The sequence below is a fragment of the Anneissia japonica genome, unplaced genomic scaffold (genome assembly GCF_011630105.1).
Source record: "Anneissia japonica isolate Jap-2015-1 unplaced genomic scaffold, ASM1163010v1 scaffold472_len315957_cov169, whole genome shotgun sequence".
NCBI lineage: Eukaryota > Metazoa > Echinodermata > Crinoidea > Comatulida > Comatulidae > Anneissia > Anneissia japonica.
Window position 1 is genome coordinate 102,310 of NW_022744734.1, and position 14,640 is coordinate 116,949.

At 34.8% G+C, this 14,640-nt stretch overlaps 1 protein-coding gene across 1 annotated transcript in view; it reads right to left on the bottom strand.

Moving 5' to 3' along the window:
- Nucleotides 1-14,020, bottom strand: part of LOC117119706 (F-box only protein 11-like) — a 62,644-nt gene extending 48,624 nt beyond the window's left edge. The window contains exons 1-2 of the mRNA XM_033264540.1: nt 13,739-14,020; nt 5,753-5,862 (exon numbers count right to left, since the gene is read on the bottom strand). Coding sequence (XP_033120431.1) covers nt 5,753-5,862; nt 13,739-13,862 — 234 coding nt within the window. The 5' untranslated portion in view covers nt 13,863-14,020. The remainder of the gene's footprint in view (nt 1-5,752; nt 5,863-13,738) is intronic.
- Between the last annotated feature and the right edge of the window lie 620 nt (nt 14,021-14,640).

Below are 14,640 nucleotides of genomic sequence, written 5' to 3' on the forward strand. Positions count from 1 at the left end.
GTTTGTGTTTTTAAAATCATGTTGTTTAAAATTGGAAGGCAAACAACACAAATCATATTACTGTAGGCAAACAACATAAATCTTTTAATGCTCAATAATAACCAGTAAGTTGGGCATTTCCTATCAAACTTGTTGCCATTTTTATATTCTACAGTTTGATCAATTTTAGTCAGTAATAATGTGGGTCTCAACATGTGTTTTCAAGAATCTGAATTTTTAACACCAACCAGGGCTTTTATCCACACTCTAATTTATCTCTATTCAATATACTCTTATAACCACAAAGCCTGTGCAAATAAAGCCAATACAATTAGCTTTATAATGCAGCTCTCTTTTCGCACGCACATATAGTCACCAACTCTCATCTACTTCATTTTCATTTTCAAAGGGAAACAACACCTGTTTCTAGTTTTTTAATTATATTCTTGAATTTAAAAACAAATTTATTGCCAGCCAAAATGCAATTCTAAATTCAAACCTATAAAAATACAAAATAAAACAGACGCGGTTTACAAAAACAATACATGCTAGTACTGTACACAACAGTAGTATCACAAGACCCACCAGCATAATATGCGACTACTATAAAATTGGTTTGGATTGGATTTATTTGATGTAAACACCAAGGAACCCATGAAAGTCCTAAGATTAATTTTCCAGTGGGGTCTTCTGAGGGTGACGGGGCAGTACACCAGGGAGACAAACCACTATTAAGAGTGTACTGCATTTCTCTAACCTGCTCACGGGCGATAATGCACATAGGACCAATAATGTTGATCGTCCGAAAGAAGGTGTGCTTTTTCATACATTTTAGCCCTTCACATAACACAATGAGGGCAGCGGATAGAATTGAGCTAGGGACCTGAGATCGCCACGGTGGCTACGACCAGTTAGTCAACTAAGCTAGGCTCTCGCTCTCTCTTTTTCTGTCTCATTCAGTAGCAATCGCGACATGAAACTGAGATGAAAATCGGGGGACAGCGTTCTCCTTACATACTACGATATACAGTACCTTGAAGTGCCATTGTACCATGGTGATTGGTGATACTACGGCATTATACCATTGCCCTTGTGACGTTTGCTATAAAAAAGCTTTATTGTTTATTTTTTATTTATTGATTTTAAAACATTTTTCTTAATTTTTTGATTTAAATAAATAAATATTATTTTTGAGCAAACAATTTTAAATGTTTTGACAGTTGATTGTCTATAATTTTCTGTACTGACGTTATCGCCACAAAGTTTGTAAAATAAAGAGTGTAGATTTTTGGAAAGTTCGTAATTTTGAGATTTCACTGTAGGCTCCCTAAAGTCAGCCTATGTAAGTACCAAGTAGGACTTGCGCAAGGCCTATACTCAAGAATACGGTACTTAAAAGAATTTTTTTTTTTTTTTAATATGAAATAGGAAAAAATTGAAAGAACAATTGACAGCCAATACACTTTACAGTACATCAGACATCCTATTCTAGTATGAAAGCCCACAACTTCCTGTAAGAAAATCACTAGAATAACCTTTAACCTCTATAATCTTCTGAGGCATATCAGTGATGTAATTGCGATGCAATATCCTATTAGCTACCTGCAGCTGTGCTTGTACTATATGGGCTATACAGTAAACATAATGTACAACCATGGTACAACACATGGGAAAACTTGTGTAAATAAAATTATGGTAAATTTGAATTGCAGGGTTTGATAATACCATAAAACTTCAAATAGAAGCCCTGGGCTTGTTTTTTCGCAAACTTTGGATAGGCTTCTTTCCAAGATGAGCTTCTTTCTGAGATGGGCTTCTCTTCGAGGCTACTTTTGCAAACTAAGAGGGACTTAAATTCTAGTTAGGATTCTTCTTTAGATTAGGCCAATTGTCCTTCTATTCGAGGTTCTACGGCACTAACTTTAAATTGAAAATTAAAATTATACCATTTTCTAGACCCCCTACCCTTTGCAGTTTTAAGTTGGCTACTTAATCACTTAAAGGATGTTTTTTTTTTTAAACACAAGATCTAAAAATCAGTAAATGTATGGTTAATTTGTGTTTCAATTAAAATTGATCTTATTTGGTTGTTTGGTTGGAATATTATGACTATCTATATTTGGTGTGCAACACACCGAAGACAACCCACTTTTAAAAAGGAACTAGAAAGATGAGTTATTTTTTTCCTAGAGGAGATTTTTGATGTCAATAGTAATAGAATCAACTGTAAGTTCATTTTAGTTTTGGCAATTTTTTTATGAAGTTTACTGTATGAAGGCTATTATAATGTTGCCCCTTTAGCAGCGTGACATCAGTGTAAGCTAAGATACTCTAACATAAGATCATGGTGACATGCACTGTATCAAAAATCCCCTCTAGAAAAAAATATCTTTCTAATTCCCTTTTAAGTCCAAAGGCATCACACATTTCCAGTGGGGTCTTTTTCTAGAGGTGGATTGGCAGTATACAGGGAAACACTCCCCAATATTTTTTTTCCCGAAGAGATGTACAGTACAGTACATAGGGGTAAATGGATTACTACCATTAGACAGTTTTTGCCGCACGACGTTAACCTTAACGTTAACCGATGACATCATAATTTATTCATCTTGCATTGCGGAGTACGTTAATTTCAGGATTTGACGTGCTCGACGTACGTTAATTACTGTATGGGTTTGCGCATGCGTATTTCGATTTGTTTACAAAAGGGGCAGAGCTATCACACTGCATGTTGGGTACTAACGTTAAATTTTAGGTTAACGTCGTGCAGCAAAAACTACCTATTATTTCACAGAAAACACCAAGCGTTATTGTAAAACTGTGCAGTTTAACAATACCAGAGCACATAACACATTACAGTACTGCACTAATACAAACAGTAAGCCAGGGTTCTGAGAAAAAAGAACAGATTAGGCAAACAATTGAGGCTCCACAGGCTGAGCCTACTGTTAGAGATTAGGGAGCACTGAAAGGCTTTGGTGTCTTGATAAGTACCTGTCCCTCTTGTTTGGGGTTGCTAGCTAGACTGTCGCTGTCACTAAAGGCTTTAATTTACACTTTCCATCTTTTAAACAATTTTTTTCCATTATTTAATCTATATTAGGCCTCTGGAAATTTCAAGACTGTTATTCAGAATTTTAGTTATAAGGGTATCAAAAAAAAAAAAACCTCATACTAGTTAAATGACCTATTAATGTTTTCCTCTTTATTCTTTTTTGAGCCACAACTTACTGATTGGTTTTACTTTCATCATAAAACACACTAATGCTGCATGATAAACCAAAATACCATGTTAGTAGTTAGTAGGCAGTTTTCGCTGCGCGGCGTTAAAATTAACGTCAATGGATGACGTCATAATTTATTTATCTTACGTTGCGGAGTACACTAATTTCAGGATTTTACGTGCTTGACATATGTTAGTTACATGTTTTCGCATACGTATTTCGATTTGTCTACAAAAGGGGAGGAGCAATCATGTCACATGATGGGTACTAACGTTAAAGTTAAGGTTTTTCATTGTCTTCATAGTGAGGTTGATAATACCAAATACTATTAAAAAAAAAATGAAATAAATAATTTTTAAGTCTTGTATAAAACTGGTATATATATATGCCAAAAAAAAAGCTGCATTCAAATTGAATCCAAACCAAAATTAGGACTGTGTTTCTAATGGACTGAACGCCAACGTCCCTTTTTACACACTGATTCAATTTTCTGATCGGTTCAGTAGGTCTTCTGATTCAAAAATTTGTATTTGGTGTTAATGTACTGTACATTATAGACCCATTGTATTAACACGTTGGCTGTCAGCAACGGGTATACTTGTCTCGCAGGGTGTTGCTGAGTGACGAGTATACTTGTCAAAATCGGGGTAACATTCTAGCGTTTTTTACTTCTTTGTTATACATTTTAGAACCACAGACTCAACGGCTGGTAGTTCAGGGAAGATACACCTAGACGGCAACATACAAATGACGTATGTATGTTTATTGTGTTATGTTGCTGGTAGTACACTCAAGCGGCACAAGTGGGGCAATCTTTGATCATACACCAACAGATGCAAAAAACGGACAAGATAACTCGCAGAGTCAATAAAAAGTACTGTCACAGTGCCATCGACGAGTTTACTCGTCACCTAATATTTTCCCGCCAATTTAATAAACACATCATTTTGATCATGACTACTGCAGATAAAATTTTTAAAAAGTATGTTTGTACTGTAAACTTGTTTTGGTACACGTAAAGGAAACTTAAAAAAGGGTCTGGCAGTCAACGTGTTAATAAGGTGCATCAAGCTTATAGCATAGTTATCTCATGGTTTTAAAAAACTGATATAAAAAGAAGAAATTATTATTATTATAAACTGATGGACAGTCTTCCTACCTCTTCAGATATGAACTTTCATATCATCAGTTAACACATTTCCTGACTCAAAAATCTACCAATGTTACATAACCAAAACACTAAAACTCAAAGATTACAACTCAGAATAACAAAAGATAGCACAATGATGGACAATGGCCAGACCAGGGATACCCATTGTTTATTAGTGTGTTGTTAGATTAACAGACAAACACTTTTAGCACTTTAGTACCATGAATGCAGAACCATTAGCTTGTTCTAAAAAGAGACCCAATACAACTGTTACAGTATGTGTTGCTACAATATAATTAAGTTTACAGGCCATATAAATATAATTTCTAGTTTCATGTCCCCATCCTTATCAAATTTTGGAGTATCACAAAAAAAAATACTGTTGCTATTTTTCAAGCAATCATTTTTTCATGGAACATAAAAATAATGGTAACCTGAAAGATTGTTGCCAAAGCCTAAGAAGTGGTAGAAAACATAATGCCAGAATACATACAAAGACTCATTTGATTATCAAACAATTTTTATTATTCATCAGCCTATTTACCACTATATAGGATAGGAAATACTAAACACCCTCACCAACAAAAAAATTTCAAATCTTGGACATGAAACTGACAATTAAATTTATTTGGCATTTAAAAGAATGTTAATATTTTCACAATATTTCAAAATTGGGAATTTAGTCTAGTTCATTTGTTGTTTTTTTTTTTTTGGTTTTTTTTTTATGGTAATGTGCTTCACTTTTAATATTACTAATTTATCTGCTTTGCAATTCTGTGATCCATAACTGACCTACAGTAGGCTGGTATTAAAGAGTTGCAATCCTTCATTTTTATATGTATTATTAATGTTTAATTATTATGGCCTTTTTAATTCATAGCACATTTGGTAGAGTATCAACCTATTTAAAGTTTAGGTTCTGATGTTGATAGAGAAAATACTATGTAGAGCGGAAAAGTGATGGGAAGTGAAGGAGTTTCTTTTTTTCTTATTTTGCTAAAGCCAAATATCACCTTTGTGTTGTTTGCTGGTGCATTGATATTCAGAGTAAAACATGATTAAGATAATAGCAAACAATATCTACTATTTAAAAAAGATTATTGAAAGAAAAAATTTCCAAAAAAAAAAAAATGTTATAAAAATAAAAAAAATAAAAAATTGTCAGTACCGTAGAAGACATGCGCGTGAAAGTAATAAAATAATAACTTTTTTTATTGGGCCTAACTCCAACAAGAAATCTGACAGGTTCAAATAGAATTTTGGTAGTGTATACTTGTTACAATAAGAAAGTGGTTTTCAATGTTCTCTGTGGCCTGGAAATGTAATTTGAAGATTTATATTTATCTCTGACACCCTTTCAAGGAACTAAATCATACAGTTACCATACACATCCACTTACTTTCTCTAATTCTACGCTTGATGTAGATGACTTCCTTCGCAGACTGTACGGTTGATTTCTATGTTCAGATACTGATATACAATTCCTTGGCCTAGATGCAGATGACGGTCCTGAAAAAGATAAATGTTCTTTAATTGATCATTGATGCTCTTTATTTTAAACCATAGCCTTCCAGCATATCCTAGTAGGTACAGTAGGCTGTCATTCTGGGGGATTTTTAAATAAATGAAATAATTTGATAATTTATGAACAACACACGTGTCTCATTACGGGGCTAGAGAGTGGAGATCGGTGGGAGTAGGAAAAATCCTGTGCTGGCACAAGAATTGAACTTAAGACCATGGGATTGGAAGGCAAGCAAGCATCTTCAACCATCAAACTACTTACTGTACATGTATTGTACTGCACAATACATTTCTACTACTTTCAAGTAACTAATTGCAAAAACCTCAAAAGGTAATAAAAAGGCAGAAATAAAGTATTCTATTATTTTAAATTACAGTTCAATTCTTTTTTTTTTTACTAGATCTGTACTAATCATAATTTCAATCATGGACTAAATATCTCTACCTACTGTATAGCTAAATTAAAAATACACTTCTGAAATGAACAGAGTAGTGGGTTCAACTCTCATTTATAAAAAAAAAAAAAAAAAGTGTTTTTATTTTTATTAATAAAAATGGATGAAAAGAGATAGCTTTCAAGTGCAATACAGTAGTTATTTTTTTCTCTTACCACAGCTGTAAACATGAACCCAAAGTCCATTTTCAGTGTAATTTGAGTAATACCACTACATTATGATTATGGACCCACATTGCTCACTCATTCATTCCCAATACCAACCCCAGAGATGTTATGAAAATGTTCATTGAGGTTGTAATTTATCAGACTACACTGTACTGTAGGCCTACATAATTTTTAATAATGGGCTTTAACTCTGCACTTCCCATTCAACATTCTTTTTTTTATTGGCTTAATATACCTCATAGGGGTTTTCACAAAGTTTGACATGATAGGCAGTGAGAGACAAACATGAAAAATGCCAAAAAGTGTAATAGCTCTGTCCACATTATCACATTTTTTTGACAAAAAAACTGGCATGATGTACCTACTGTATATGGTCATGATGTGATGTCATCATGATGACCAAATTCAGGCATGCACATACTGTACAGTATTTTTGTCAAATAAAATTTGATTGTTTAGACAAAGCTGTATTAAGCCAATTGCGATTCAATATTATATCAAATTTTATTCATAATTCATCTTCAAATTGTATTAATAATATAAACATGGAAACATTCCTGTAAGTAAACCAATAATATAGGCCTCTATACCTACAGTATTTGTAACGTTGTTTGGATTATTTCCATGATCATAATCCAGAAACCAGAAGAAATTGTTTGAGTTCTATAAATATAATCAATTTATTTGATTCATGGAAAAGGTGGAACACAAAAAGCCCCTACAAGGTTATAAATTATATTATAATTCGGTTTAAATATATTTCTCATTAAATGCAAGAATCCCATCTGTTGTGTATTTTGTAGAACAGTTCTGTTGATCTACTGTACAGTACCTTATCTACTGTCTCCTTTTTTTTTTATTAATATTATGTCAGGTAAACAGATTTTTCATCTATTCATTCTCATCTAGAGTACACTTGATTACAATAAACGTATAGAAAATAATGGCATTTAAAACCCAAATTAAGTTTAAATTTTACAAATTTATATTTCCTTAGAAACAGAGTAAAATTAAAATAGATGACCCACATTAGACTAATGATTGATAATGACAATAACAATTAAAATTGTAGAGGCTAGTTTTATTTTAAATGGCAGAGAGGTCCAGATAATGACACATTCTATTATTTATAGAGTAATTATTATGTTTAAGATTACAGTATAGCCAGCAAAACCAAACAGTACTGTACAGTACATATACTCCATTTGGTATTACAATAAAAATCCCCCCAAAAAATTCTGAGTACAGTAGCAAGTTTTTGGCAAGGTTGAGTTTCTTTCAAAAGCAACACTGGGAAAATTGGCAACAAATGGAAATTTCCAAGAATAGGAAGACACTAATAAGACTAGTCATGCTGTAGCCAATTAAAGCTAGTATGTACAGCAGAAACTATTATTACCTCCACCAAAGGAGGTTACTGTATACATGCACCGCTTTCTGTCTGTAAATAGGGAGCTTTCCATTTGCAACGACCTAGGACTTATGCAAATGATATCTTGTCTCATTTGCATATGTCCGCAGAATGACGGGTCCACCTACCAAATTAGCCTTATCGATTTTCATGACGACCTATTATTTAATAAAATTAAACTGCGCATGTCTGGGTCAAAGTTTAATCAACAAGCGGAAAAATCCACCGACGTGCTACTGGGCCGAGAAAGATCGATTCTTTCTTTAGGTTGCGACTTTACTTCCAGGATTTCCTACCAATGACTGGCTTTTACAAGCAATTATCCACTTCTATTCACTAAATATAAGTATCTTTCATAAAGCAGGGAAAACAAATTGTTTTAGGCTATGCAAAGACCACCGAGGTCAAATCGTCGGTCTTCGCCTAGACCCAAAACTGAGTCGAAAATTCGAGTGGGAAGCAACGTCCCAAAGTCCCCGCATGCGCACATTGACTCAATTTGACGTCACTAGGTCCTACAGTAGGTCTTAGGTCGTCGCAAATCAAAAGCGCCCTAATAAACCCGGGCATCACTGCCTTTTACAACGGTTGTACGATAAATCCAACTTCATTCCATGTGCTCGCCAGGCGACGCAACGCTGTCTGCTGATTGAGTGGCAGTCTGAACAGAGCGTCATTAAAATGATCAGTTTGCACGCACGTTGTGGCATCACTTTCTCAACAGAATCGCGTCGGCCGCAGTGAGTACCCAGCTTTTAGAAAGATTGTGCAAAATCTAAATGGATCATCATAAAACTTAGTGGAATGAGTACATACGTATTACGTATTCAAGAATAGGAAGATTAGTCATACAGCCAATTCAAGCTAGTATTACAGCAGAAACCTCTATTCAAAGAAAGAGATGTCAATTTTGGGAAGAAAAGGTCAAAGGACACGGTCAAGGAAAATCAAATTTTTACCGAGCATAAAAGAAAAAAATTAAATGGCCTGCCCATGTATTGTTCGGTATTCAGCCACACGGCAAAAATTATGGAATTGCCCTTCACAACGGCCTGCGTTGTATTGCTTATTCAGGCACAGTGCACAAGATGCATTCTATGGGCTGACTACTCATAGTTTTAAAGGAGACACCTTAGGACCAAAGGAAAGTATCGCTCCCCAAGAGACGTCCACTGAATACTGAGTTTGAATAGTTTTAAAAGATATTTTTCTTCGTTTTGTGATAGTGACTTCGTATAATTAAATCTGTTATTTCTTATACTTGCATGAAATTTATTACTATCAATATAGGTATATGATAATTGATATAATTCCAATCAGTATGTACAGTAGCTAACTAATATCAATGGATCTTAAAGGTCTCTACAAGTTAAACACCTAGCATCACAGTAGCATGCAACAGCAACAAAAAAAACAACATTTTGTTGGGAGTGGGCAACAACAGTCGTCACAAAATGCAGCTTCCGTGATCTGTATACTGTACAGTAGCTTACTGTACAGTCTACAGTTATGTACACCCTCAGTGAATGATGGTGTCAGTCACTTTATTAATCAGAAGATTTTTCAACGTGCGACGGTTTTGTGCATTTGAAAATGAGACCATAGAAAATGCAACTTGACGTGGCCTGTGCAGTGGATCATTCATATTATATTAACAAAGACAAAAAGTCAATATCAGTAAATATACCTACGGTATAGCTCAAATAAAAAGATCAAGTAGGCATACAGTACTGTACTTTAATAACTTCCAAACACTTCAAAAAAGGTCTATTGCTGATTTTCAGAAATTTTTTTAAAATCTTTTAATTAATTACCAGAAGGGTATGCAATAGAATACATAAAAAGTATTAACCACAGACCCTACTCTCAGTTGAAGGGATTTTTTTTTTTATTCAAGTTTTTAATCATAACTTAATAACTTACTTACAAATTTGGATTTAAATTTCTATTATTTTTTAGAATGAAACCAGTGTATACTTTAAAGTTCTTTGCTAAAGGTAACATGCAATAATATACTGTTAATACATAATTTATGTATGCTTACTGTAAGTGCCATGCCATAAGTTGAAGTCTTAATTAATATTTGAACTGGAATTTCTTCTTGTATGACACCTTTTAAAGTACAGTATAATGCACTGTACTTTAAAGCAAAGCCGTCATACCTGTACAGAATTTATGCAGCACTTTCTTATGCTGTTTGAGTATAGACAATGTCAGTTAGGGCGAGTCTAGTCGCAGAGCAGTAAGGCAGGGGTGCCGCCAACTAACTACTGCACAGCCTTAACATCGGCGCTTGTTCCAGCCGCTCCTCATCCAGGGTTCTTGGATAAAGACTTAAAAATGGAGGTCCAATGTATACATCTGCCTTGTATGCCCATATGCAATTCAGCACAATGATGCTGCAAGTAATATTGATTATTCTCCTACCTTTACCTTTTACTTTTTTTTTAGTACAGAAAGGTGAAAGCTACAGTACTAGTACTAAAATAGTAGTAACACTAAACCTTAAACTATAGTAAAACTAAAATATCAACATCCTAAGTTAAGCATGCCATCATGCAACTGCAGTCAGTGAAGTCTTGTTGCTTTAAAGACTTCTGAAACAGGAACTTCTGAACAGAAGTGGTGAAATGATGATGTATACATGTGCTGCTGAACGTTTTTTGTTGATTTAAATCCTCTATGGAATGAGTCATTGAGTTTCCCATCATACAGTACTTTCCCTTTCCAATCGATGATTTTTCAGACAATTCAATTTGTCTCTTTAAATTGTACTTAGTTTTATTCATAAAATTAATAATTTAAATATAATTTATGATTAATAACTTTGGCAGACTTAAAACATGAAGGTGGATTGGATGCAAGTTCACACTTGGCAAGCAGTAAAAAATAAGAGGTAAATTAAATCATTAACAAAACAAAAGGCAAAATGCTAGGTTACTGTAAGTTTCTATGTGAAAAGGCAACTAGAAAGTCTGTGTGCAGAATTTTGTAACAGTCAGTATTGATTTTTATAGTTTTAATTTTTTCTGCAGTGAATTTGTTTTATTATTATTTTTGCATTAAATTCATATTATACTTTTAACTATTTAAACAGAGCAGAGTGGAAATCACCAATATTAATATTATCCATCAACAACAGTATTGTAATTCTACTATCTTTTACACAATATTCAAGCAATACACATAAAGCCTTGCACACTGCTACATAGGTATAGGCTATGTTCTCACACGGCTGCTAACGGTTAGTAGGATCCGGATCCTGCTAACCATTAGCTGTCGTGCGTCCATACGAGAAAATCCCGATCCGGATACCAAAAATATGATGATTAAATCATTGGCCAATAAGAAACTGGAAATTGTAAACGCGTACGTGTGATTGGCGTTCTCATGCAGGTGCTAACTGTTAGCACCCGATCCGGATACTACAGTAGGCCTCTCATGAGAACCAGGCTAAAGTCTACAGTATAATTGCTCAATTCTAAAGTTGCTGGTGGCACACTTGTTTTTCCAGTATTTAATTTCTTTGTAAAAATGCTTCATTGAAACAAGCGCTTATTCAAGATTACAGTGTTAAAAAGTAGGTCTACCATGTGTTGTACTGAATAGGCCTATCTAGCTTGTTGGAATGCTTTAATTCGTGAAAAATTGTTTGTTTAAAGCCTGGCGATTCTACATTCGATAAAGAGTTCAATGCCACGACGTGTGAGCAATGAATGGTTTTTAATGACGACCCCTTTAGACTGTCACCCACAATCAGCAGATGGCGTCACTTCATCGAGATGCTCAAAGGGAGCGAAGGTGGATTCGTCATACAAAGGTCATACAGTAGGACACAGTTAGTGGCCAGCTTAATAGTGTTCCGATAGTGATACCAAGGCAAGACAAGTTATAATACTCTGGATGCAATAACGCTGTGTCATGTCAATAAAGAATAAAACTCACCAATAATCTGCTTTTTTAGAGCAGTACTAAAAATGTTTGGTGCTCCTCTTTCTTGAAAGCAGGGTTTATTCAATCAAGGCAATTCAACAGAAGGATGCACATCTCGGGACATCAAAGGTTGTAACTCTGGCATCGACATTCTAGGCGCCGTGCGTCGCTACACGCTGAATGTCACAAAAACCATAGCAACCAGACCATTTAACCATCAGCGTGTGACGAATTACCCAGTCATGAGACTCACTTCGCAGAAAAAATTAATAAATTTTCTGTATCTACTCAAAAGTTTGTTTTGTGCACCTTAGTCCAACATTGTCAAAATGACAGTTTAATGTTACATAAGAACATGAAATTTTCAATTGCTATAACTTTTCATTTTCTTAGTCAATTTTCACAAATCAAATTGCAGTTTATAGAAGCATTTAACAAGCTCGTGGTCAAAAGAAATCAGATGTAAACATTGTAACAGGCATTGCGAATACCCAAAATTATTAAAATAGTAACTAACACCATAAAACATATGACGGCTGTACTCGCAACTAGTATCGGATGGTCGATGCCACAGTAAAGATCAAAGGACTGTACGGACGTGCTATGTTCGAGAGTGGAGATGTGCGTCACTGTTGAATTGCCTTGATTCAATCGATATCAAAATTAAGGTATAAATTGAAAAGGATGTAGATTATAGTCAATTCAGAACCAAAGCATTGTTCTAGCTTGATAATTCCTATCGGAATCCTATTTAGTATATTAAACTTGGCCTGGACCGCAACCAAAACTATTGGTATAATTTCATTCAGTCCAGCCATTAATTGTATGCATCAACCAATAGTGCAGCAACTGCTTTTCACATACATTAGTACAAGTATGCAAACATAAATTCATGGGACCTCAGGACAAAAGGGCTCTGCAGTACATTTGCAAATGATATGACAGTACATACAGTATGAACCTGTCCGGTGTATTTAACTTTCAATTTTGCTACTTACAGTAGGCCCAGTGGTGGTGGGAATCATTAGCTTGAACTAATATATTTTTAGCACACTTTACAGTACTGTAGGCGAGACTTTTTCGAATAATTTTGATTAATTAACACATGTTAGTTTTGGCTCATAATGGCACCTGCCACTATAAATGAACAAAATGAACATATTTTTAATTTTTATTCAGCCATTATATTTCTTGATACTGTAAATATGAAACTGACTGATTTACATCACAACACCACAGTCTTCACAAATAACTATGCCTAGGCTAGAACGAGGGCCTAGGCCTAAAAACAGTCTTCATTTACTTTTTTCCAAGTTGTGTGCTGTGTGTGCCGAGTTGTCAAGAGGTTTCAGATCAAATTGGTTTTGGTTTTTACTCTAAAGACTGATCAGTGATACTACAGTGGTGAGTAGTAGTTAGGCTTGCATTTACAAAACCAATCCTATTTTTTAAGTCAGAAGATGAATACTAGGCTAGGCCTATTTATCACTTAGGTTGGTGTTGGTGGTGGATTTAAACCCTACTTCAGTCTAGGCCTCTAGGCCTAGCATTTAGCCACCACCTTGGCTACCTACTGTAGGACTTAGGCCCTAGCCTCTAGGCCTACACACTTCGAAAATTAAAATGACAAACAACATTAACATCGTTTTTTTAATTCATAGGCTATATTATGCCTGCCTAGCCTATGTATATGCCAGGCTTGTTTCAGTCATATTCCATTACCAATATATTGTCAATTTAGGCAGAAAGAAGCTTTAAAAACAATGAAATAAAACCATCGTTTTTGTAGGCTTTACGAAATGAATATGCTTAGTAGCTAGGCACAATGGACAACACTGAGACAGCTAAGTACGGTACATTGAGACAGTGCATTGTGCTAAACAAAGAGTGCTGACCTGCTGCTGTGGCTGTGGTTGAGGTTGTGCTACTTCCTGACAAAGAACCAGTATTTTTCCCCTTATTTAAACGACTAGATCGTCGAACTGGACGTTCTGTAGCTCTCCGTGTAGTCATGGACATGATGAATACACCCTAAATTCGAACAACTCCTATATTTTCCTTCAAAAATCGCGTAATTTCCACTTGATATCCCCTAGGCCTACCCGTTTACCCTTTGTATAGAAAACCATCGACAGGCCTGCTGTGTGCTCGTTAGCTTAGGAAATGATTGCATTACCAGAGTAGGCGTAAGCAATGGACCAATAGAAACTCCCGAAAGAAACCAATTCACTTTGATGTCGTCTCAATGACCAATCATGAATCACGTTGCAAGGACGTCGGGACTATCTTTCATGTTCTATATTCAAGCGTATCCAAAACGCGTATCTAGTTTGTTCTTAAATTGTTCAGTCTATACATTTAAATAAAACATTGCGCGGAATATTGATACTTTGTATACTATTTTCTATATTTTTACATCATTTGAATTTTCAAAAGATAAAAGTGAAAATAAATACAACATTGTTATATCTTTTTAATATGTTTAACTCCTGTTACTGCGTTGGAAAATCATATAAAAATTAGACTAAATTATCTACCGTAACCTCGAATTGGAACCCAATTAAATGGCTTAATCTCAAGAAGAAGCCCATCTCGAGTTGAAGCTCACAGTCCTATTCAGTTTGCAAAATGAGCCGCAAAAAGAAGCCCATCTCGAACAGAAGACCATGGATTTTTTTTTCTAATATAGCATAGGCTTCTTTTCGAGATAGACTTACAGTACATACACTGGACACGGTACATGAATTTCAAAGAAACAAAAATAAATTTAAAACAGACTTGGTTTATATGGTAGAAT